This window comes from Bufo bufo, chromosome 8, assembly GCF_905171765.1.
Source record: "Bufo bufo chromosome 8, aBufBuf1.1, whole genome shotgun sequence".
NCBI classification, from domain to species: Eukaryota; Metazoa; Chordata; class Amphibia; order Anura; family Bufonidae; genus Bufo; species Bufo bufo.
In genome coordinates, this window is record NC_053396.1 from 54,177,102 (window position 1) to 54,200,953 (window position 23,852).

At 43.5% G+C, this 23,852-nt stretch overlaps 1 protein-coding gene across 1 annotated transcript in view; it reads right to left on the bottom strand.

The window, feature by feature from the left end:
- The window catches only part of FRMPD3 (FERM and PDZ domain containing 3), a 634,362-nt gene that overhangs the window by 147,923 nt on the left and 462,587 nt on the right, over positions 1–23,852 (bottom strand). The window contains exon 11 of the mRNA XM_040406286.1: positions 14,510–14,654. Within this exon, the coding sequence (XP_040262220.1) occupies positions 14,510–14,654 (145 nt within the window). The remainder of the gene's footprint in view (positions 1–14,509; positions 14,655–23,852) is intronic.

Below are 23,852 nucleotides of genomic sequence, written 5' to 3' on the forward strand. Positions count from 1 at the left end.
AATAATGATCGGGTCTCCATCCCGATCGTCTCCTAGCAACCGTGCGTGAAAATCGCACCGCATCCGCACTTGCTTGCGGATGCTTGCGATTTTCACGCAACCCCATTCACTTCTATGGGGCCTGCGTTGCGTGAAAAACGCTGAATATAGAGCATGCTGCGATTTTCACACAACGCACAAGTGATGCGTGAAAATCACTGCTCACCTGAACAGCCCCATTGAAATGAATGGGTTGGGATTCAGTGCGGGTGCAATACGTTCACCTACCGCATTGCACCCGCGCGAAAATCTCGCCCGTGTGAACGCAGCCTTACTGAAAATGAAAACTGACAAGTTTCTAGAAAATATGCAAATACTTATTTTATTTAAAATTTTTTATTTAAAAGGGGTTATCCAGGATTATAAAAACTACAGTTTTTTTCCTCCAAAAACAGCACCACACCTGTCCTCAGGTTGTGTGTGATATTGCAGCTCTGCCAAATGAATACCACCCACAACCTGAGGACAGGTGTGGTGCTGTTTTTGGAAGAATAAAAGCTCAGTTTTTTTATTCCTGAATAACCTCCTTTAATTTTTTTTTGCATTCAACAGAACTTTGATTGAAAGTTTTTTTTGTAGAACAGGAATTAAAAATAGGAGGGAGGCAAAAACAAAGAAGGGATGGGAAGTGGGGAGGAGTCAAAATAAAAATTATACAAATAAACATCGACATTTCTGTCCCAGCAGGAAAAGACATGACAAAAAAGAACGCTGCGGTAAACAATGGCAGCGAGGCTTTTTTTTTTTTACAAATTAAGCGTAGGGTCACACTGAGCGCATACGCAGCGTATTTGATTTGACACTGCAAGAAATGTGCCGGGCAGCAGGAAATACGCTGTGTATGAGCTAGGAGCAGACACACAGGGTTTTTCTCCGCTGCAGCCCTGTATCTGCAGTGAAGTTTAGAGGTTGGTGCGCTCGGCCCGCCTCCGAACCTTACTGCACACACAAGGCTGCAGAGGGAAAGCCCTGTGTGTCTGCTCCTAGCGCATACGCAGCGTATTTCCTGTTGTCCGGCACATTTCTCGCTGCCTCAAAGCGCTCAGTGTGACCCTACCCTAAGGGTGTATTCAAACGTACTGTATCCTGCACATATTTGATGCTGTAGATTTGACTTTGTGTACAGTCATTTAGTTTACATTGAAATCTGCAGCTTCAAATCCTGCGCATCAAATTTGCGCAGGATATGTTAAGTGTGAGTACACCCTAAGGGTAGGGTCACAAGTGCTGTATTTTGCTGTGTATTTACTGCAGCTGATTTTGCTACCCATTTAAGTCAATGGGTAGGAAAATAAGTGGTATCATGCAGCATCAATTGATAAAACAACATCAGCATGTTCTTTTGCTCTTTTTTCTTTCATGGAATCCAAAATAATTACTTCTTTGGTGTTAAAAATGATGACAAAAAGGCACCAGGTATCTGTGTTGAAAGGAAGCAGAAGAATGTCTGTCACCAGATTGTGACCTTATAGACCGCTTACATAGCGCTCTAGCATAGCAGTCTATGATTCTAATGGTACATTTGATGTTTTCTTGTGAAGTTCCCCCAAGGCAAAAACAGACTTTTATTCATATGTAAATTAGGGCTCGCAAGTGCCCAGGGGCGGCGTTCACCTCGTTGGTGCCCAGGCTGTTCTGCCTCTTTTCGTCATATCCCCGCCCCAGCCTCTTCCTCTGCCCGCCCCACTATTCCTTTTCGTCCTCCTTCTCTGCAGCGAGATCCCGCGCCTGTACTAGCTTTGCCGGGGCTTGTGCACTGCGGCGCATGCCCCGGCCAAGCAATGGAGAAAGCAGACACAAAGGAAGAGCAGGGCGGGCAGAGGAAGAGGCTTGGGCGGGGATATGATGAAAAGAGGCAGAACTTGGGGGAACTTCACAAGAAAACATCAAAGGTACCATTAGAATCATAGACTGCTATGCTAGAGCGCTATGTAAGCGGTCTATAAGGTCACAATCTGGTGACAGACTCCCTTTAAGGCAACATGTTTCCCAAGAAAGCTGTAAAAAATGTCTGCTGTGCCTCTTGCCATACTCTGATAAATGAAGGTGGGACATGGCAAACTGTTTCTGTGAGATTTCTTTGACAGACAAAATTGCTTATTGCTTCTTCTATAACTTAAAGGGAACCTGTCATCGGGATTTTGTGTATAGAGCTGAGGACATGGGTTGCTAGATGGCCGCTAGCACATCCGCAATATCCAGTTCCCATAGCTCTGTGTGCTTTTATTGTGTAAAAATAACGATTTGATATATATGCAAATTAACCTGAGATGAGTCCTGTCACTGACTCATCTCACATACAGGACTCATCTCAGGTTAATTTGCATATGTATCAAATCGGGTTTTTTTACACAATAAAAGCACACAGAGCAATGAGGACTGGATATTGCGGACATGCTAGCAGCCATCTAGCAACCCATGTCCTCAGCTCTATACACAAAATCCTGGTGACAGGTTCCCTTTAATCACAAAGCCATTGTCCAGGATCCAATGTTTTAGAATATTTGTTTCTACTGTATCCAACTGTCCAGGTCTTCTGCTGGCACATCCCATGGAAACTATTCATTGTATACATTTGTTTCATTTTCTTCTTTTTTCATTGTAGAGTGTTTTGGCTGGTTTTCAATTATTATGTCAGAAATATCAAAATCAGTCTTTACTTTGGATTCAGATATCTTATCTTCAGAACATATTTGTTGTAAATATTCTCTATCTAGTGAACAATAAAGAACTGAATCAGGTGCTGGCTCAACATCATAATCTCCTTTCCTTGGTTTCTTTCTTCTTGATCTTTTTGATCGCCCTTGTTTTTTTTTTTGCAGAGCATAGACAATTGGTCAGATTTATCATTAGCTCAGGTCAGAATAATGGAGTGAAAAAGTCCCAAAAAAAGTCCCAAACGCTAAAACTGCGCACAAATTTGCGACTTTTTTCTGCTCTGCACTATGCTCGCCAGTTTTCTGAAAGTGTGTGTGTTTTCTTATGTAAATGAATCTCTAGACAGATTTACTATTGGGACTATTTAAAAAGTCGCAAAAAAGTCGCAATTTCACTCCAGTGTGGACCATGCTTATCTTATGAGACTTTTTAATAGAACATGCGACTTTTTCGTAAAAACTTGCGACTTTTTCGTAAAGATGTGCGACTTTTGTAAAGCTGCTTACTGACGGATAAACTGCTACCGTCAAACCACATTTATTACAGTCTCAAAGGGCCGATCATAAATCTGACTTGGCTAAAACTGACTTTAGCCATATGTTAAAGTGGAGTGAGCTGTCAGAGTAATGATAAATCTGGCCCAATGAGTATGCTTGCCTGTCCACTGCCTCCTTCCATCCAACCGACATTTGAGCTGCTATAATATGATGGCACAGCCCTGTGCTGGGACAAGAACAAACGGCAGGTTCAGGAGGAAGTTTGACTGCATGCATTCTACCACTAATACCGCATACAACAAATGTTGAGGACTGTGGACAGAGGGTAATACCACCTGATTCTATGCAGTATTTTGCTAAAGACCTTTGGCTCATTCGGTATTGCTTACACTTTTCCAGTCCTTTCACTGGCTCAGGATCTGAACTTTTGATCTTATCCATTATGGTCTTAAGTAGATAAAAGGCAGGGAATGTTACATCTGCCACTCTTCATCTCAGATATGAAAACTCTTCTTTCATTTCATAGTTTACAAGTCCACAGAGTGCTCGTTCAAATCCATGCAGGTAATAACATTGCATATAAAACATTGCAAGAACAAGTAGATCAATAGGCAGTTCTTTCCATTTATTTTGTTTTTCTATAATCTTATTGAAACTTTCGCTGGTATTGTTGGTTGCATTCCTGTCATTTACAAAGGCAGCAAATTTAGAAGTTAGGAACTTTGCAGAATATTTTGAGATGCACTCCTTTAGTTGTTTATCAAAATAGTCTTTAAATTCTTTGCTCCATTTTAGTTTAAACAAATTGTAAAGACTGTCAAACATCCAAAGCGATTCGGCATCAATCAGCTGTGTGATCTTATCCGTTAGCACTTTTAAATCATAATTTTTTCCACCATGTTTCCATATCCATGTATCTACATCTCTCAAAATATGGTTTGTGCAGTATAAATGAGGTATGTTTGGAAATTATGTCTGGAAAGGTTCTGCAATACCCCTTTCTCTGTCAGTAACAAAGGGAATACATTTAATTCTGTTCCCATCCAAACTGTTTAGCAGGTCCTGGGCATCAGGAGGTTCGTACAGCCCCTTGGGCACCTTACAAGACTCATTTAGACATCTCTAAAATAATTTTTTAAACAAAATAAAAGTACACAGCCCTATAGGACAGGTATATTCCGGACATGCTAGCGGCGATCTAGCCGTGCATGTCCGCATCTCTATAACCGAAAACGAGATGACAGAATCCCTTTAACATGTCTGGGTGCCCAAAGGTTACCACTAGATCTGGAAAAATTGTTACCTTTTTTATGTAATCCTCAAGGTGGACTGCCAGTTCAAGAAGACTAAATATTTCATCATTGGTGACTCTTTTTCCTCTTTTCCTGATAAGTGAAATTCTGCACCTGCTTTAAGTTTCTAGGCCGATCAACACTCATGTGCATGTTAGAACCATGGTACGAATATTGGCTTAGCAACTGTTTTTAGGCGATCATTGGCTCTCTCTGTAGCACAGAATCCTTTATTTCTGTGATGGCACTTTACATTGTAGAAACAAAAGGCATTTTAGAAATGTTACTGTTCCCATGGCATACTACACAATGTAATCGTTCATCACCTAAGTAATGTAGAAGATAAAAGCTTTCTTGAATCTTTAGATTCTCTTAAGCAGTATACGTGTTTGCGAAGACCATGTAGAGAATCTTTTTTTTTTTCCCATATGGATCCTTTAAGTAGTAATATCTTTTAAGTACCTCTGGAAGATGCTTGCGTTTACCATGAAAGTTTGATCCTTTGGATATCCATTTGTACTGATCATATTGGAAGTCATGTTCATGACCAGCAATTGTATCTGGGGGGGGGGGGGGGGGCAATAGAGAAATACCTCCCCTCCTCTTGGTAGTACAGGTGGTTTTGAAATTAGTGTGCTTTCATCAAATTCTTTTTTACACAGTATTTTGTAGACCTTTTGCTAATGATAAATCATCATTACAGCCACACATATATACCTTGTTACAGGAAGCCATTGCAGCACCAGTGTCTTTTCACACAGGGAAGGGTTTTTGACTTCAGTAGGCAACTGTTGATCAGAGTCTGTTAGAAGGTTTTTAAGTATAACCCCTGGAAGGGATTTATTGAAAACAGCAGGCATTGTTTCTAAGAGAGGCTGCAAAGCTACATTGGCCATCTCTATCTGGGGCAGTAAGCTGGGCCAAGGAGGAAGTGATGCAAAGGGAGGTGGAGCTTCCTAGGGAGAGCAGAAAAAAAAAAGCAGGGACAGTGCAGGGACAGGGAGAGGGACAGTGCAAGGTAACCATGAATATCAGGGGACAATAGATCCCCCTCTGTGGTGGACAGTGCAGGGACAGGGAGAGGGACAGTGCAAGGTAACCATGAATATCAGGGGACAAGAGATCCCCCTCTGTGGTGGACAGTGCAGCATGTTTGTCACAGGCAAAACAGAGAAACCTGGCAACTGAGAGAGGAAGGAGGACTGAGCCAAGACATGACTCCCTAGATAATTTGAAGAGGTTCCTGCCACCCTGTGTCACATCCCTCCTAAATGCAGATGTTTCATGCAGAAAGCCTGAACTAAACCTGCAGACCAGGTTTAGTTCAGGCTTCTTACATTGAACATCAGCATTTAGGAGGGATGTGACACAGGGAGTGGGTGGCAGGATCCTCTTCACTCGACACAAAGGATCTGTCATGTCTTGCCTCAGTCCTCCTTCCTCTCTCAGTTGCTAGGTTCTTGCCTTTGGCCTCTGACATAGATACTGCACTGGCCAGCACAGGTGGGGTTGTCCGTTTCCCTTTAAATTGTGGTTGAACAGTGACCAATAAGGACTCACCGCTTAGTGACTGTTGGAATCTGTTGTTTTCCCAAGAGTTGTCTCCTTATGGATTGTATAATCTGCAAGTCTTTTGATATTAAGTGCACCTATGATTTCTAAAACGCTCCAACATCTGTGGCTAATGGGCCCCAACAAATAAACATTTTACCTGATAATATTGCTTAGTGCATATAATTACAGTCTGTGTGCATGTGCTGGTGGGTTGTGAGAATTTGTACAATGACTCTCTGAGAAGAGAAACATCCTAGAGTTAAGATTGTTTTAGTGTGCTCAGAAGTATACCTAATGCCCGTGGTGAGGTGTTGTATTAGTGCCCCCCCCCACAAATGTATGCGTGCGCCGACACCAGGGGTGGACTGACAACTCATGGGGCCCCTGGGCAAAAGAGAATCATGGGGCCCCCCTGCGCTTCGGCGCCAGGCAGCTTAGCATCATCAACCAATGAGGAGGAGAGGAGTCTCTCCTCATTGGCTGATGCAGGCGGCAGGGAATGTCAAGATCCGACTGGTGAAGGTGATGCCGGTTCTCACCAAGTCAGAGACTTCCCATTATTATTATTATTATTATTATTATTAATAATAATAATAATGTTTCCCATTATAGTCTATGGGCATTCCATCATGTCATTCAACTTTGCATTCTATTGAAAACAGTTATAATCCATAGTAATTTTCATTTTACAATATGCTAATCTACCCAGGGAACATTTGCGGTAAAGGTTAATGTCCTACATAACACAGATTTACCTGCAAATGAGCTCATATTTTCCTTACCATTATAGTCTATAGGCATTCCATTGTGTCATTCCTCTTGTCATTTCATAAAAACCAATGATAATCCCACTTAATCTAAATTTTAATAATCCCTCTGAATTTGAAGAGTAAACCTGCTAAAGATTTACTTGATATGTTAAATAGTTCAGACACCAAGTCACGTTTTACTTCCGATTATTATAGTCTATAGGCATTCCATTGTGTCATTCCTTTTGTTATTTCATAGAAACCAATGATAATACCACTTAATCTAAATTTTAATTATCCCGCTGAACTTGAGGAGTAAGCCTGGTAAAGATTTACTTGATATGTTAAATAGTTCAGACACCAAGTCACGTTTTACTTCCGATTATAGTCTATGGGCATTCCATTATGTCATTCACCTTTGCATTCTTTAGAAAACGGTTATAATCCAAGGTAATTTTCATTTTACAATATGATACTCTACCCAGGGAACATTTGTGGTAAAGGTTAATTTCCTACATAACAAAGCTTTACCTGCAAATGAGCTCATAGTTTACTTCCCATTATAGTCTATAGTGGAAGAGATTGAGTGCACCAATGCCCAACCACTTATGTTTCAAGAGTACATGGGAGGACCACCACAGCACGTCTCGGATGATGACGAAACACAGGTGCCAACTGCTGTGGCTTTCGAAAGTGTGCAGACCAACAAGGAGGGCAGGGGTGAAGAATGGGTGGAAGATGATGTGGAGGACGATGAGGTCCTCGACCCCACATGGAATCAAGGTCATGCGAGTGACGTGTGCAGTTTGGAGGAAGAGGTGGTGGTCGCACAGAGGCACCAGCACAGCAAAAGAGGGAGCAGGGTGCAAAAGCATTTGTTACATTCTTGGGTGACATTTTACCATTTTTGCCGTGAATAAACCCCTGCTCTGCATAGGTGACAGGGACCTAAATTTCTAAAATCCATCTGTTACATTAATGGTTGACATTAACCCATTTTTGCTGGTGAAAAAACCCCTGCTCTGCATTGTTGACAGGGAACTAAATTTTGTAAAAACGTCTGTTACTGATTGGAAGATGCGTGATTACAAGCGCACGCTGGTAGACATGCTGCTGATGGCATTCCCACCTGACAGCGGGGGCTCAGTGGAAGCACAAGGCGAAGGCTGAGGAGGAGGAAGACGTTGCCAACACAGCTGGGGCACCGCCAGCACCTCAGAAGGCAGGGTTAGCATGGCCGAAATGTGGAAAAGTTTTGTCAGCACGCCACAACAACCAGCACCACCAGCTGATATGGAACGTCTTAGCAGGAGGCAGCATTTCAGCAACATGGTGGAGCAGTATGTATGCACACGCCTACACGTACTGACTGATAGGTCTGCCCCCTTCAACTTCTGGGTCTCCAAATCGGGCACATGGCCTGAGCTTGCCCTTTACGCCTTGGAGGTGCTGGCCTGCCCTGCAGCCAGTGTATTGTCTGAACGTTTGTTTAGCACGGCAGGAGGGGGTTATCACAGACAAGCGCAGTCGCCTGTCCACAGCCAATGTGGACAAGCTCACGTTCATTAAAATGAACCAGGCATGGATCCCAAAGGACTTGTCCGTACCTTGTGCAGAATAGACATGTATACCGGCCTCACCCAGCCATTGTTGTACTTCAGCGCACTTTCTCTTTGTTTTATTTTTTTATATTTCCCAATGTTTTGGGGTCTACCCAAATTTAAGCAAAAAAATTTAAATAAAATAAAAAATGGAAACCAAAAACCAGTGTTAGCTACCTCCTCCACCGCCGCTTCCACCTACACAGCCACATCCACCGCCTCCTCAACCTCCTACTCCATATGGACCTCGTCCTCCTAGATCAAGATTATTATTTTTTATTTTTACGTCTTTTATGTTATTTTAAGTCATTTCCCTAGCCACATTTGTTTCACTTGCCATGCTCTTAACCACATTTTGCTGCCTTTTGCAGCCCTCTAGTTCTTTCCATGACTTCTAGTTCTTTCCATGACTTTTTTAGAGCCATTTTAGTGCTCCAAAGTTTGGGTCCCTATTGACTTCAATGGAGTTCGGGGTCAAGTTCGGGTCCCGAACTCGAACTCTTTTGCAAAGTTTGGTCAAACCCGTCGAACCCGGACTTCCAGGTGTCCACTTAACTCTAGTCAGCAACCTTCGGCACTCCAGCTGCTGTGAAACTACAATTCCCAGCATGCTTCATAAATTTCTATGGGAGTTTGAAGAAAAGCAGAGTACATATGCATGCTGGGAGTTGTAGTTTCACAACAGCTGGAGTTCCGGAGGTTCCTTACCCCTGATATAGACTTGAGTGGAGGAGCGGTGCATATATACTGTGGGTGGAGGTGCTATGCATATAGACTGTGGGTGGAAGAGCTGTGCATTTATACTGCGGGGGGGGGGGAGCTGTGCATATAAACTGCGGGTGGAGGAGCTGTGCATATATACTGTGGGTGGAAGAGACGTGCATATACTGTATACTGTGGGTGGAAGAGCCGTGCATATAGACTTTGGTTGGAGGAGCTGTGCATATACTGTGAGTGGAGGAGCGGTTCATATATACTGTGGGTGGGGGGGGCTGTTCATATATACTGTGGGTGGAGGAGCTGTGCATATAGACTGTAGGTGGGGGAGCTGTGCATATTGATTGTGGGTGGAGGAGCTATATATATATATATATACAGGGAGTGCAGAATTATTAGGCAAGTTGTATTTTTGAGGATTAATTTTATTATTGAACAACAACCATGTTCTCAATGAACCCAAAAAACTCATTAATATCAAAGCTGAATATTTTTGGAAGTAGTTTTTAGTTTGTTTTTAGTTTTAGCTATTTTAGGGGGATATCTGTGTGTGCAGGTGACTATTACTGTGCATAATTATTAGGCAACTTAACAAAAAACAAATATATACCCATTTCAATTATTTATTTTTACCAGTGAAACCAATATAACATCTCAACATTCACAAATATACATTTCTGACATTCAAAAACAAAACAAAAACAAATCAGTGACCAATATAGCCACCTTTCTTTGCAAGGACACTCAAAAGCCTGCCATCCATGGATTCTGTCAGTGTTTTGATCTGTTCACCATCAACATTGCGTGCAGCAGCAACCACAGCCTCCCAGACACTGTTCAGAGAGGTGTACTGTTTTCCCTCCTTGTAAATCTCACATTTGATGATGGACCACAGGTTCTCAATGGGGTTCAGATCAGGTGAACAAGGAGGCCATGTCATTAGATTTTCTTCTTTTATACCCTTTCTTGCCAGCCACGCTGTGGAGTACTTGGACGCGTGTGATGGAGCATTGTCCTGCATGAAAATCATGTTTTTCTTGAAGGATGCAGACTTCTTCCTGTACCACTGCTTGAAGAAGGTGTCTTCCAGAAACTGGCAGTAGGACTGGGAGTTGAGCTTGACTCCATCCTCAACCCGAAAAGGCCCCACAAGCTCATCTTTGATGATACCAGCCCAAACCAGTACTCCACCTCCACCTTGCTGGCGTCTGAGTCGGACTGGAGCTCTCTGCCCTTTACCAATCCAGCCACGGGCCCATCCATCTGGCCCATCAAGACTCACTCTCATTTCATCAGTCCATAAAACCTTAGAAAAATCAGTCTTGAGATATTTCTTGGCCCAGTCTTGACGTTTCAGCTTGTGTGTCTTGTTCAGTGGTGGTCGTTTTTCAGCCTTTCTTACCTTGGCCATGTCTCTGAGTATTGCACACCTTGTGCTTTTGGGCACTCCAGTGATGTTGCAGCTCTGAAATATGGCCAAACTGGTGGCAAGTGGCATCTTGGCAGCTGCACGCTTGACTTTTCTCAGTTCATGGGCAGTTATTTTGCGCCTTGGTTTTTCCACACGCTTCTTGCGACCCTGTTGACTATTTTGAATGAAACGCTTGATTGTTCGATGATCACGCTTCAGAAGCTTTGCAATTTTAAGAGTGCTGCATCCCTCTGCAAGATATCTCACTATTTTGGACTTTTCTGAGCCTGTCATGTCCTTCTTTTGACCCATTTTGCCAAAGGAAAGGAAGTTGCCTAATAATTATGCACACCTAATATAGGGTGTTGATGTTATTAGACCACACCCCTTCTCATTACAGAGATGCACATCACCTAATATGCTTAATTGGTAGTAGGCTTTCGAGCCTATACAGCTTGGAGTAAGACAACATGCATAAAGAGGATGATGTGGTCAAAATACTCATTTGCCTAATAATTCTGCACGCAGTGTATATATATAGACTGTGGGTGGGGGCACTGTGCACTTATACTTAGTAGAGGAGCAGTGCATATAGACCAAGGGTCAGCAACCTTTGGCACTCCAGCTGCTGTGAAACTACAATTCCCAGAATGTTTCATTAATTTCTATGGGAGTTTGGAGAAGAGCAGAGTACATATGCATGCTGAGAGTTGTAGTTTCACAACAGCTGGAGTTCCGGAGGTTGCTTACCCCTGATATAGACATGAGTGGAGGAGCAGTGCATATATACTGTGGGTGGAGGTGCTGTGCATATAAACTGTGAGTGGGGGAGCTGTACATGCAGCGAACTAGTTCAGCAGGGGAAACACGCGAGGCTACGGTGGGCCGATGGGGGTAGTAGTTAATTTACTCACGGTTAGCAGAGCCTCCCTGGGCCCGCGTGCAGTGATGGGGAAGACAGCACTAAATCCTCCGGGGCACTCTATTCCAGGGAACACCAGCCAGATGGAAGTTGAGGTGGCCTTGATGGTAATAGGGCAATCGTCTCAGGGCAGTTGGTACAATTCATCAATATAGCAAAGGCAATAATCCAGATGTTGGTTTAACTGGAATTCCTTAATACAGGTCTGGAAATAGTCAGTTGAGGAGTTCTCTTAATGCTGTTACTTTACAGGCAAAGAATTGGTAAATTTGCACTAAGTCGACTTTCTAGCACTAACATACTGAATATAATGATTTTCTATTTATCTTGAGCAATCCAATAAGGGTCCATTCACACATCCGTGTGTGTTTTGCGGATCCACAGATCCGCGGATCCGCAAAACACGGACAGCGGCAATGTGTTTTTCGCATTATGCAGACTGCACATTGCCGGCACTAAGAGAATATGCCTATTCTTGTCCACTATTGCGGACAAGAATAGGACATGTTCTATTTTTTTCAGGATCGGAATTGCGGACCCGGAAGTGTGGGTCCGCAATTCCTGATCGGGGCCGCACATCGTGCGGCCCCATAGAAATGTATGGGTCTGCAATTCCGTTCCGCAAAATGCGGAATGGAATTGCGGATGTGTGAATGGAGCCTAAAGGTGTTCTCCCTTGGTGACAGGAAAACTCTGTTACATTATTTGATGCAGGATACTCTCCTGAAGTATCCAGGTTCACTATGTTCCCAGAAGGCATTTAGTAAAAAAAGACAATTTTGCGCACTAATTATCCAGATCCAGGCACCTTTAAGTTCCTCCTGGTTACTTGTGCTGGTGAAGTCCCTTGGCTAGACTCAGATCTAATCTTCACTAGACTTGCTCTATATTCATACATAGACTTACTGTCTGTGCTGAGCTGCTGTGACTGCTTGGTCTGTCATCTCCAGGCTTGATCAGGGCCCAGAGGAAAGAAAGGCAGCTACATTGTGGAACTTGCCTGTTCTCCTCCTCCATCAACTTCCTTGCCACACACTGAACTCACTCCAACTAACTACTTCTTCTACAACTCCTTCCTTTAGCAAACCCCAAGCTATATATATTATGTGGCACCAGCACCACCTAATAGTAACTAGATGTAATGACACTGCCAGCCTGATATTAGGAAAATACAATATATTAAATACATTAAACATGACATTTAGCTTCAAGTACCCACTGTGACTTACTGAACTGTCACTGGGGCTGCTGGAGAAGCCTGAGGGCCAGCCTCCTTCCTACGGACTATGGACCGAGAACTATGGAGACCCCCTCAGACCTTTTGGGGTTACAAGGAACTATGAACCCTGATTTATGTGTGGAATTTATGTGACACATATTTCCTATTGCCCATTAAAAATGGTGTGGATTCAGCAACACAAAAAGGGTTAACTCTGCACTGAGACTCCCACTGATAGTGATGGGATTAAGATGGCTGACTCTAGGAGCAGCTGACTCATAGATAATTAGATCACCCTATGATACACTCAGGAGATAATCCCATCACATGTGTCTCCTCTCTGCCTATTCATTCATTATGGAGGGGGTGAAGATGTTTGTTTGCATGTTGTTCATGGTTGATTGCGTTATGTTGTTAGACTTCTTGAACTGTATATATACTGAGTTGGTCTTCAATAAAAGGAGTTCCTGTTTTACCCTCAACATAGAGTGTCATCTCATGTGTGGGGGAACAGCTATATTTACTCTGGGGATTGCTATCGGTATTATACTCCCCTGGGATTACAACACGGTTCTACCCACTGGAAGTTGGATCCTGGTCTTGGGAACAGGGTGGGTGGAAGACTGCAAAACCTTAACCAAGCTGCGGCGGTTCGTGGGGTCGGCAGTGATTAAAGTGTTAAGTGGAGTGCTTGGAGCCCTCAGGAAGCACTAGGAGCATCCATCAACGGAGGTACCCAGTCGGGGTGCCAGGAGATCTGTTACACCCACATATAGCACATAAGTGGGACACTGCATGCATATATACTGCGGGTGGAGGTGCTGTGCATATACACTGTGGGTGGAGGAGCTGTGCATTTATGCTGTGAGTGGGGGAGCTGTGCATATAGTATACTGTTGGTGGAGGTGCTTTGCATATATATACTGTGGGTGGGGGCGCTGTGCATATAGACTGTAAGTGGAGGAGTTCAGTTTTGAGGGGGGGGGTTGGGGTAGACATATGCCTTGGACTTGTGCCCCTGATGTTTTAAGACCCTAGCAACACCCCTGGATGCCTTGGTAAATTATTGCAGTGTATGGCAGAAGTGATCAGACGATCACATGTTAAAGTGCCGTACGCAGGCTAAGGCTACTTTCACACTAGCGCTTTTATTTTCCAGTATTAAGATTCATCATAGGGTCTCAATACCGGGAAAAAAACGCTTCCGTTTTGTCCCCATTGTCAATGGGGACAAAACGTAGCTGGAGTTTGCTTTCCGTCCTGGGATGCGGAGCAAGACGGATTCGTCATGACCCACAATTCTCAATGAGTTCTCAATGTGCCCCTGACTCAGGACCTGTGAATACATCATCACTGGTCCTTTAGCTTTGTAAGGCTTTCTATGACTATGAACTGCACTAATGATGCAGGGTTTCCATCATCAGTGCAGGCAATGTAAAGTCATGTAAGGCTGCTGAGAACCATCTGGCAGATTGGCACTCAGAGCAACCACCCCCCTGGCCACCCCAAGCTATGCCATTGATAGAGACATATCAAAAGTATGGATTGGAGGGGGTCTCAGCACTCAGGGGACGGAATTGAGACAGGCTCATAGACTTCTATTGAGTTTGTCTAGCTTCCTCCCCTGCAGGAGAGAGAGCACAATATGCAAACACTTCACTCTCCAGTATGTTACCAGTAGTGCTCACTAGTATGCGCTTTATAGGTCTTTTAAAGCAAAAAATACGGTAAGTATGAAAAAATAAGATATATGTTTATTTTATACAAATTTGCAATGTAAAGTACAAAATTTGATCACAGCATGAATTAAATATATTGGACAAATATGATATATCTGATGAAAGTCATACCTGCCTTGATAATCTGAGGTGGCGGCAAGTGACCTGTTGTTCTGTAAAATATGCCTTTCTTGGGGTCCACCAGCAGACGATAATATCCTGCTACCAAACAAGCAAAACTTGTGGCTTCAGGCCAATCCATGAGTAATATGAGAGACTAATAAGGAGGAACACAAAGACAAAATCAATAGAATTCTTGGTATCAAAGCATTGACAAGTACAGTCAACATAAATAATATCAGACAATTAGCCAAATAAAAAGCTTAGTAAAAATAGGTTTAAAATGATGATAAGGTTAGGTTTAAATTATGCTATACTCAGGAGTTCATTTATCATTTGAGGTAGTTGTTATGTCATTTGTAAGTCTGGCTTTGCTTTGTGTGCTTGCACATAATTTCATAATTTATGAACTGCTGCACCTTAATAATATACAGTATGTGGCGTGAGTGTATTGTGGGTTACACCTTTTGGTGTAAAAGCAGACTGGTATAATCTCACTTTTAGCTCTAAAACATAGACCACTGTTAAAAGTGGCTAGGATCATAAAATGACGCAAAAATGTTGCCATGGAAAGCAGGTGCTTTGTCTTTTTTACGCCACAAAACTGACATACAATATCTGATTTCGGAAATGACCCCCTCAGTGTTTAAATTTGACAGGACTGTATAGAACTGTATCTATACATTACACGATAAGAAATCTTGTACTCTTGAATGCAGTTGGATCTACGTAATCTTGATGTACATCTGCTGATGTATGTATGCTGGTCAATCATGTGCAAGACACCAATAGGTCATTAATGATTATGCGTACCTTAGTGTATAAATCTGGACATTTTCCCAGGACATAAGCCCACAGTACACCACAGATGTGAACAGGGTCGTACACAGATCTCATAGTACACGGCCCCCTGCCCCATCAAGTTTCCTAGCGCACATGCGTCAATCACTATCAGGCAATGCAGAATGCAAGGCACAATATCCCATATTTCTGATGAATTTACATATAATTTTGTTGTGGATTTAATTTTAATTGAAAACAATTGTTATACAAAAAGTCACCCTTGGACCCACTTTATCCGACTTCTGTGTCAGGAAAGAGTACAATTTTTAATAATACATTTTGTACAGAGTGCTGGTCTCTAAGTTTCCATTCAGTGACAGCTGATCCACAGAGGTCAAGAAATACCAGTGCGTGGCACCAAGGAATCATGCAAGCCAGAAGTTAGTGGACAAGCCAGAATCAGTGTAGGCAGTGTATGTACAATCTGGTAAACAGTTTAAAGGTCTAGCAAGCATCAAAGGGTCAAATCTGGTAAACAGGCAGAGCTGGGGCACAGACAAACACACTATAGCAGGAGTGTCATGGCAGTTCTGTGTGCCCGCTGCCATCCCACTATCTGCAATTTGCAAGGGCGCTGGTCCTACTCTGCTGTCCTGCGCTGGTTCTCCTCTGCTCTCTAGCAGTGGCTTGGCCGCTAGACTCCTGTGTCCCACGCTGCAGGCTGTAGCCTAGCTGGGCCTCTTTCTGTATACCATAGGGTATGCACATGCGCTTCTCATCCCATAGGCTGGGTTCACACGGGCGTGACGGATTGGCTCAGGATGCGTTCAGGGTGCGTTCAGTGAAACTCGCACTATTTTGCAAGCAAGTTCAGTCAGTTTTGTCTGCGATTGCGTTTAGTTGTTCAGTTTTTTCCGCGCGGGTGCAATGCGTTTTGATGCGTTTTTCACGCGCGTGATAAAAAACTGAAGGTTTACAAACAACATCTCTTAGCAACCATCAGTGAAAAACGCATCGCACCCGCACTTGCTTGCGGATGCAGTGCGTTTTTCACGCAGCCCCATTCACTTCTATGGGGCCTGTCCTGCGTTACAAACGCAGAATATAGAACATGCTGCGATTTTAAAGCATTGCAGAAGTGATGCGTGAAAAAAAACGCTCATGTACACAGATCCGTTGAAATGAATGGTGCCGGATTCAGTGCGGGTGCAATACGTTCACCTACCGCATTGCACCCGCGCGGAAATCTCGCCCGTGTGAACTCAGCCTTAAAGGGCCAGCCTACCTGTACACAATCTGTACCAGATTGACCTCTGTGGGTATTTAACCCCTTAAGGACTCAGCCCTATTTCACCTTAAGGACCAGGCCATTTTTTGCAAATCTGTCCAGTGTCACTTTAAGTGCTGATAACTTTAAAACGCTTTGACTTATCCAGGCCGTTCTGAGATTGTTTTTTTTGTCACATATTGTACTTCATGAAACTGGTAAAATGAAGTAAAAAAAAATCATTTTTATTTATAAAAAAATACCAAATTTACCAAAAATTTGTAAAAAATGGCAAATTTCCAAGTTTCAATTTCTCTACTTCTATAATACATAGTAATACCTCCAAAAATAGTTATTACTTTACATTCCCCATATGTCTACTTCATGTTTGGATCATTTTGGGAATGATATTTAATTTTTTGGGGATGTTACAAGGCTTAGAAGATTAGAAGCAAATCTTGAAATTTTTCAGAAATTTTCAAAAACCCAATTTTTAGGGACCAGTTCAGGTCTGAAGTCACTTTGCGAGGCTTACATAGTAGAAACTGTAGTGTCCCACTAGGTAGGCGTGGGCACTACACAAGGGTCAATTGGTTCACGTGTTACTTCTACTCCTAAGGGACAGTGACATTATATTTAACTGTGAATTTTAATGTATTTTTCTATGTATTTTTACATGCAATGTTTCCCCTGTGTCATGCATAGCAGGCCTATGAGGGTGTAGTTAGGCATCCTAAACACTAGAGAGCCCCTAGTATAAATGTTCAGGCCCAGACAGGGAGGAGTTAGATCATAGTCAGAAGTCTGTGGAGACAGAAGTGAGAAGGCACCAGCCAGAGATATGCTGAGGGCCTCCTCCTGACATGCAGCTTGATAGCACTGGCTGCTAGCTACGACCAGGAGGCTAGGGAAGAACTCTAGCCTGCCTGTAGATAAAGTGAGCCTCAGTTAGCTCAGAAGATTACCCCAGTAGTAGGAGTGAACCTCCTGGGAGAAACCTGCAGCTTCCCTCACAACAGGAACAGCACCACAAGTTCAGATAAGTAACCTGATAAGCAGAGGGACTTTAATATAAAAGCAAGAGCCAATACTGGAGGAAGGATTTATATACCAAGGATTAAAGCCACCATTTAGGCATCCGGGCCTTGGGATCCAGCCACCCAGAATAGCTGAAGGGGAGAGAGCAGCATTGTACTGCACAGCATTAACTGTATACCCTCCAAGTATCTTGCATGATTAATACCTGCCATTATTGAAAGTAAACCTGAATGTGGAATATTGTTCAAGGGACTGCATCACCATTAGCAACTGTAAACTGTCTGTATAAAGTTGGACTGTTTCCTAAAGTAAAGCAACGTTCGGTTTACCACCTGTGTACTCCATTACTACTCCTACAAATAGGTGTGCCACCGTTACAGGCACTGGCGTCACAATTCTTAAAGGGACCTTGCCTCAGGCACTCAAAACACCTGCAACATCCAGGGCACCTCACACAACATCAGGCCAGGTCTCTCCATATAGAGTGTGCCCCAGAGGAACTTGAGTCTACCTCTCCTTCACTGCCGCATGCCTGCCCAGGGCCCTCCAAAAAGTGAGTAACCCTCGATTGCCCATAACCGTGACCTCACAATCGCAATACCCTGCAGGTCTGGCGTGCTGCAAAACCACCCGTAAAATGACCCCATTCTATAAACTACACCCCTCAAGGTATTCAAAACTGATTTTACAAACTTTGTTTACCCTTTAGGTGTTCTGCAAGAATTAATGGAAAATAGAGATACAATTTCAAAATTTCACTTTTTTGGCACATTTTCCATTTTAATAATTTTTTTCCAGTTACAAAGCAACGGTTAACAGCCAAATCAAACTTAAAATTTATGGCCCTGATTCTGTAGTTTACAGAAACACCCCATATGTGGTCATAAACAGCTGTAGGGGCACACGGCAGGGCACAGAAGGAAAGGAATGCCATACGGTTTTTGGAAGGCAGATTTTGCTGGACTGTTTTTTTTGACACCATGTCCCATTTGAAGCCCCCCTGATGCACCGCTAGAGTAGAAACTCCAAAAAAGTGGCCCCATTTTAGAAACTACGGGATAGGGTGGCAGTATTGTTGGTACTAGTTTAGGGTACACATGATTTTTGGTTGCTCTATATTACACTTTTTGTGAGGCAAGATAACAAGAAAAAGCTGTTTTGGCACCGTTTTTATTTTTTGTTATTTACAACATTCATCTGACAGGTTAGATCATGTGATATTTTTATAGACCAGGTTGTCACGGATGCGGCGATACCTAATATGTATACTTTTTTTTTATTTATGTAAGTTTTACACAATGATTTAATTTCTGAAGCAAAAAAAAAATCATGTTTTAGTGTTTCCATAGTCTGAGAGCCATAATTATTTCAGTTTTTGGGCGATTACCTTGGGTAGGGTATGGATTTTTCCGGGATGAGATGACGGTTTTATTGGCACTATTTTGGGGTGCATGTGACTTTTTGATCGCTTGCTATTAAACTTTTTGTGATGTAAGGTGACAAAAAATGTTTTATTTAGCACAGTTTTTATTTAAATTTTTTACGGTGTTCATCTGAGGGGTTAGGGCATGTGATATTTTTATAGAGCCGGTCGATACGGACGTGGCGATACCTAATATGTATACTTTTTTTTATTTATGTAAGTTTTACACAATAATATAATTTTTGAAACAAAAAAAAAATCATGTTTTAGTGTCTCCATATTCTGAGAGCCATAGTTTTTTCAGTTTTTGTGCGATTATCTTAGGTAGGGTCTCATTTTTTTGCGGGATGAGATTTTATTTTTTATTTTTTACAGTATTCATCTGAGAGATTAGGTCATGTGATATTTTTATAGAGTCGGTCGATACGAATGCGGCGATACCAAATATGTATACCGTACTTTTTTTTATTTATGTAAGTTTTACACAATAACAGCTTTTTTCAAACAAAAAAATGATATTTTAGTGTCTCCATATTCTGAGCCATATTTTTTTTATTTTTTGGGCGATTGTCTCAGGTAGGGGCTCATTTTTTGAGGGGATGAGGTGACGGTTAGATTGGTAATATTTTGGTGGGCAAACGCCTTTTTTATCGCTTGCTGTTTTACTTTTTGTGATGTAAAGTGACCAAAAAATGGTTTATTTAGCACAGTTTTTACTGTTACGGTGTTCATCTGAGGGGTTAGGTCATGTCATGTGATATGTTTATAGAGCCGGTCGATATGGACGCGGCGATACCTAATATGTATACTTTTTTTCTCCCCCTATTGTTTACCAATTTTTTTAACTTTATTTGGGGAAAATGACGTTTTTGTTTATTTTTACTTGAAACTTTTAATTTTTTTTGGGGAAAACTTTATTTTTGAAACTTTTTTTTCCACTTTATTTTTTGTCCCACTTTGGGACTTGATCTTTGGGGGGTATATCCCTTTACAATGCATTCCAATACTTCTGTATTGGAATGCATTGGCTGTATGAGTAGTACTGTGTGTATTACTCATACAGCTTCTGGGGCCTGTGAGATCCAGGGGGCTGGATCTCACAGGCTCTTCACCGGAAGGCAGCGCGATGCCTTCCTTAGACATCGCGCTGCCTTCCATGCCATCGGGTCCCCCACACAGCCGCCGCAACCGCAGGTAAAGCCGCAAACCGCAGGTCTGAATTGACCTGCGGTTTGCGGCGATCGCCGATACGGGGGGGGGGGGGTGAACCCCCCGGCGTTGTGACAGGATGCCCGCTGAATGATTTCAGCGGGCATCCTGTTCCGATTAACCCCCACCGTGCCGCGATCGCGTTTTAAACACATGACGTACCGGTTTGTCATGGGTCCTTAAGGACTCGGGAAACATGCCGTATCAGTACGTCATGTGTCCCTAAGGGGTTAATGCACCTCACCCTTGAAACGGGTGCTTGAGAAATAGGTCTTTCTAGCTTGCTGAATCCTGCAAAGGTACTATAATCCGTTTGTCTGTCTGTCTACCAACTTCTGTCTGATTCCCGGATTCTGACCTAGTGCCATATGCCCTGATCTTTGGACTTCTTTATGGATTCACACAAACTCTGCCCACTTTGACTTCAGCCTGTTACTGACTACAAGTTTGGCTGATCCCTCCCCGTACCAGTGTCTCTGACCCCCATTGTGTTAGCGGCCAACCACCTGATGACAACTCCAAGAGGTAGTGTCCTGGTGCTTTCTCTGCAGCGAAGACCAGATCCATGTACAGGGGTTAGAGGATGAACAGAAGGGAGCCACCAGAATAACACCCTTAGGTGTAGCCCATAGCCAAATCTGTTGGTTGACACAACCAACCATTGTCTGTTGCAGTTTTGCCCAGGCCATGGATAACGCTGACCCACCTCTGATAATTTTGACAGATATATGCCAGGAGCTGGCTCACCAGCATAGACCTCTATAAGCAACTGCTGGATTGTATGCACCTTTTCACCTGCCTGAACACTTTTACTGTTGCCTTAGCCGCAGTCCCACCTCAAGTCCTGCCCGGTTCTGCACAGAGACTCCTCCAAGAGGTAGTGGCCTGTTGCATTCCCTGCAGTGAAGACCAGATACATGTGTAAAGGGTGAATACCAGGGAGCCTCTAGGATAATGCTTTTACGGTAGCCCATAGCCAAATCCAATGGTTGGCACAGTAGGTCCGCAATCACTGTCCATTACAAGGAGCTAGAAAGCCAAAATACCAATTCCTTATGCTTCTTCCCACAGCGAGAGGTGACACAATGGGAATGTTTCATCAGAAAATAACCTAATATTCTTATCAAGATTTTATGTTAAACATATATATTTTTTTTAATTTCATGCTGGCCACTAAGCCAAATAATAGGCGCCACCTCTTGGTCTCTGTACAGATCACTTCATCATTATCATCATAGGTAAGATTACAATGATGATAGCCTGTCTATCGATAACACATGATTCCACCACAGACAATAAGTGACTGCCAAAAAAATAAAAATAATATATATATATATATATATAAAGCTGAGTATATGTGTGTGTGTATGTTTGTCTGCTAAAGGAATCCACACCGTCGCATTTACAATCACAAAATTTGACACACAGGTACATCAGGTGTCCGGGAAGGTTTTAGACCAGGTCTCAGCTCTCTAGTACGTACCGTTCCTGAGATATTCCCAAAAAATGCCAATATATCAGCCAATAGAAGCTTGCAGGCCGTTAGCCGCCACATACACAGTTTTACTCCAGGTTTCCATAACAACCTAGCCATTTTTCTTCACTGCTGTAGGTGAGCTTTAAAGGAAATCTGTCACCAGGTAATCGTTATTGAAGTAAAGCCATGGCCTAATAGTACTTAGTACCTTATTTCAAGATGTGCCTTTGTTCCAGCAATAGATGTTTTTATCCTCTGAAAATCCAGTTTATTTGGTATGCAAATGAGCCACTAAGGTGCCCAGAGGCAGTGGCGTAACTACCAGGGAAGCAGCTGTAGCAGCTGCTTCGGGGCCCGGGCTGACAAGGGGCCCGGAGCAGTAGTAAACAGTCAGACTGGCCACACCCCCTCTACACTCACTTCACTGCTGCTTTAGAATGTCCTCGGAGCAGAGCAGGGAGCTAAGCCCCGCCCATCAGCACGGACCATTAATAGAGGAGCCTGGCTGCTTAATAGTGCAGCCAGGGCTCAGTACAGGGTGCTACAGGGAGATCCTGTCTCCCCTCCCTCTCCTAACTATTAGTACAGCCCAGCTTCTGCTACAGAGACTGCTCTGTAGTCGGCAGTAACAGGAGGGAGAGGGGAGACAGGAAGTGCTGCAGAAAGAAGATGCTGTGCCTGTCACTGTCAGGAGCCCATACATTCCAGGCTTATCCCTGCCAACCTTAGCTGTCCTGTATCTCATGTAGCCCCCCCCCCAGCTGCATTCATCTGCTGTCCTTTGCCCCCCCCCAGCTGCATTCATCTGCTGTCCTTTCCCCCCCCCCCCCCCCCAGCTGCATTCATCTGCTGTCCTTTGCCCCCCCCCACCCCCAGCTGCATTCATCTGCTGTCCTTTCAGAAGCCCCCCCCAGTCCTGGGCCCCCTACTTATCTGATGACCTACCCTCTAGGCCCACTATCCATCTGATGCCACACTCCTCTGGGCGCCCATGTGCAGCTTGGGGACACCAGTATGAGGCCAGAATGGGGACTGGAAGATCACGGAGCGGCGGGGAGCAGGCGAGTATGGTTTTTTTCAACAACTGTACAATGCACCGCTAGTTCACATCACATTTTTGTCCCACATTTTAGGCTGGGTTCACATCACGTTTTTCCCATCCATTTAATATATACAAAAAAACGTATTCGGATGCCGCATACTGATGCCATGACAGTGACATCCGTTCACCATAGAGTTTCATTGCAAAAAAAATAAAGTATCCATTTTTTTTACCGGATTGTGCAGGATACAAGAACGTGGAGTACTGCGTTTCTGTATCATGTACGTCATAGTCCAGTAAAAACACATGTATGTTAAAGAATCAGATGCCACTGTATGACGCCTGCCTGCCCGTTTAAAAATTTGCTGTGGGGCCCAGTCATTTCTAGCTACTCCACTGGTTACCAGGGGCTCAGACCATGGGGACAGACTACAGTCGGTGTCAGCCCTGCAGCAATACATAGAATGGGTGCCTCTCCTACAGCAGGGATCATACTGTGCTGTACATACAGTGTAGTGTGATGTCATCTTCACCTCTCCGGGTATATTACCCAGGAAAGCACAATTCTGCAAAAAGAACATGTTCTATCTTTTGGTGGAATGGAAGTGCGGAATGGAACCCCACGGAAGCACTGCGTAGTGCTTATGTAGTGTTCCGTTCCGTGATTCCGTTTCGCACCCTTCCGCATCTCCGGATTTGCGGACCCATTGAAGTGTGCCCGTTTATTGCTGATCCGCATATGCAGTCCGCAATACGGGAATGGCTGGCCCCTTTCACACGAACGATACGGGTTGGCTCCAGATGTGTTCAGGGTGCATTCAGTGAAACTCGCACCTTTTTTCAAGCAAGTTCAGTCAGTTTTGTCTACGATTGCGTTCAGTTTTTTCTGCTCAGGTGCAATGCGTTTTGATGTGTTTTTCATGCACGTGTTAAAAAACTAAAAGTTTACAATCAACATCTCCTAGCAACCTGGTGATGAGCGTGGGGACGTCGGCGCAGGTCCTGCTGAATGAAGATAGAAGATTTCTATCTTCATTCAGCAGGACCTGCTCTGACGTCACCACGCTCACCACGTTGTGAGCGCGGTGACGTCACCAAAGGTACTTTTCCTGCCAG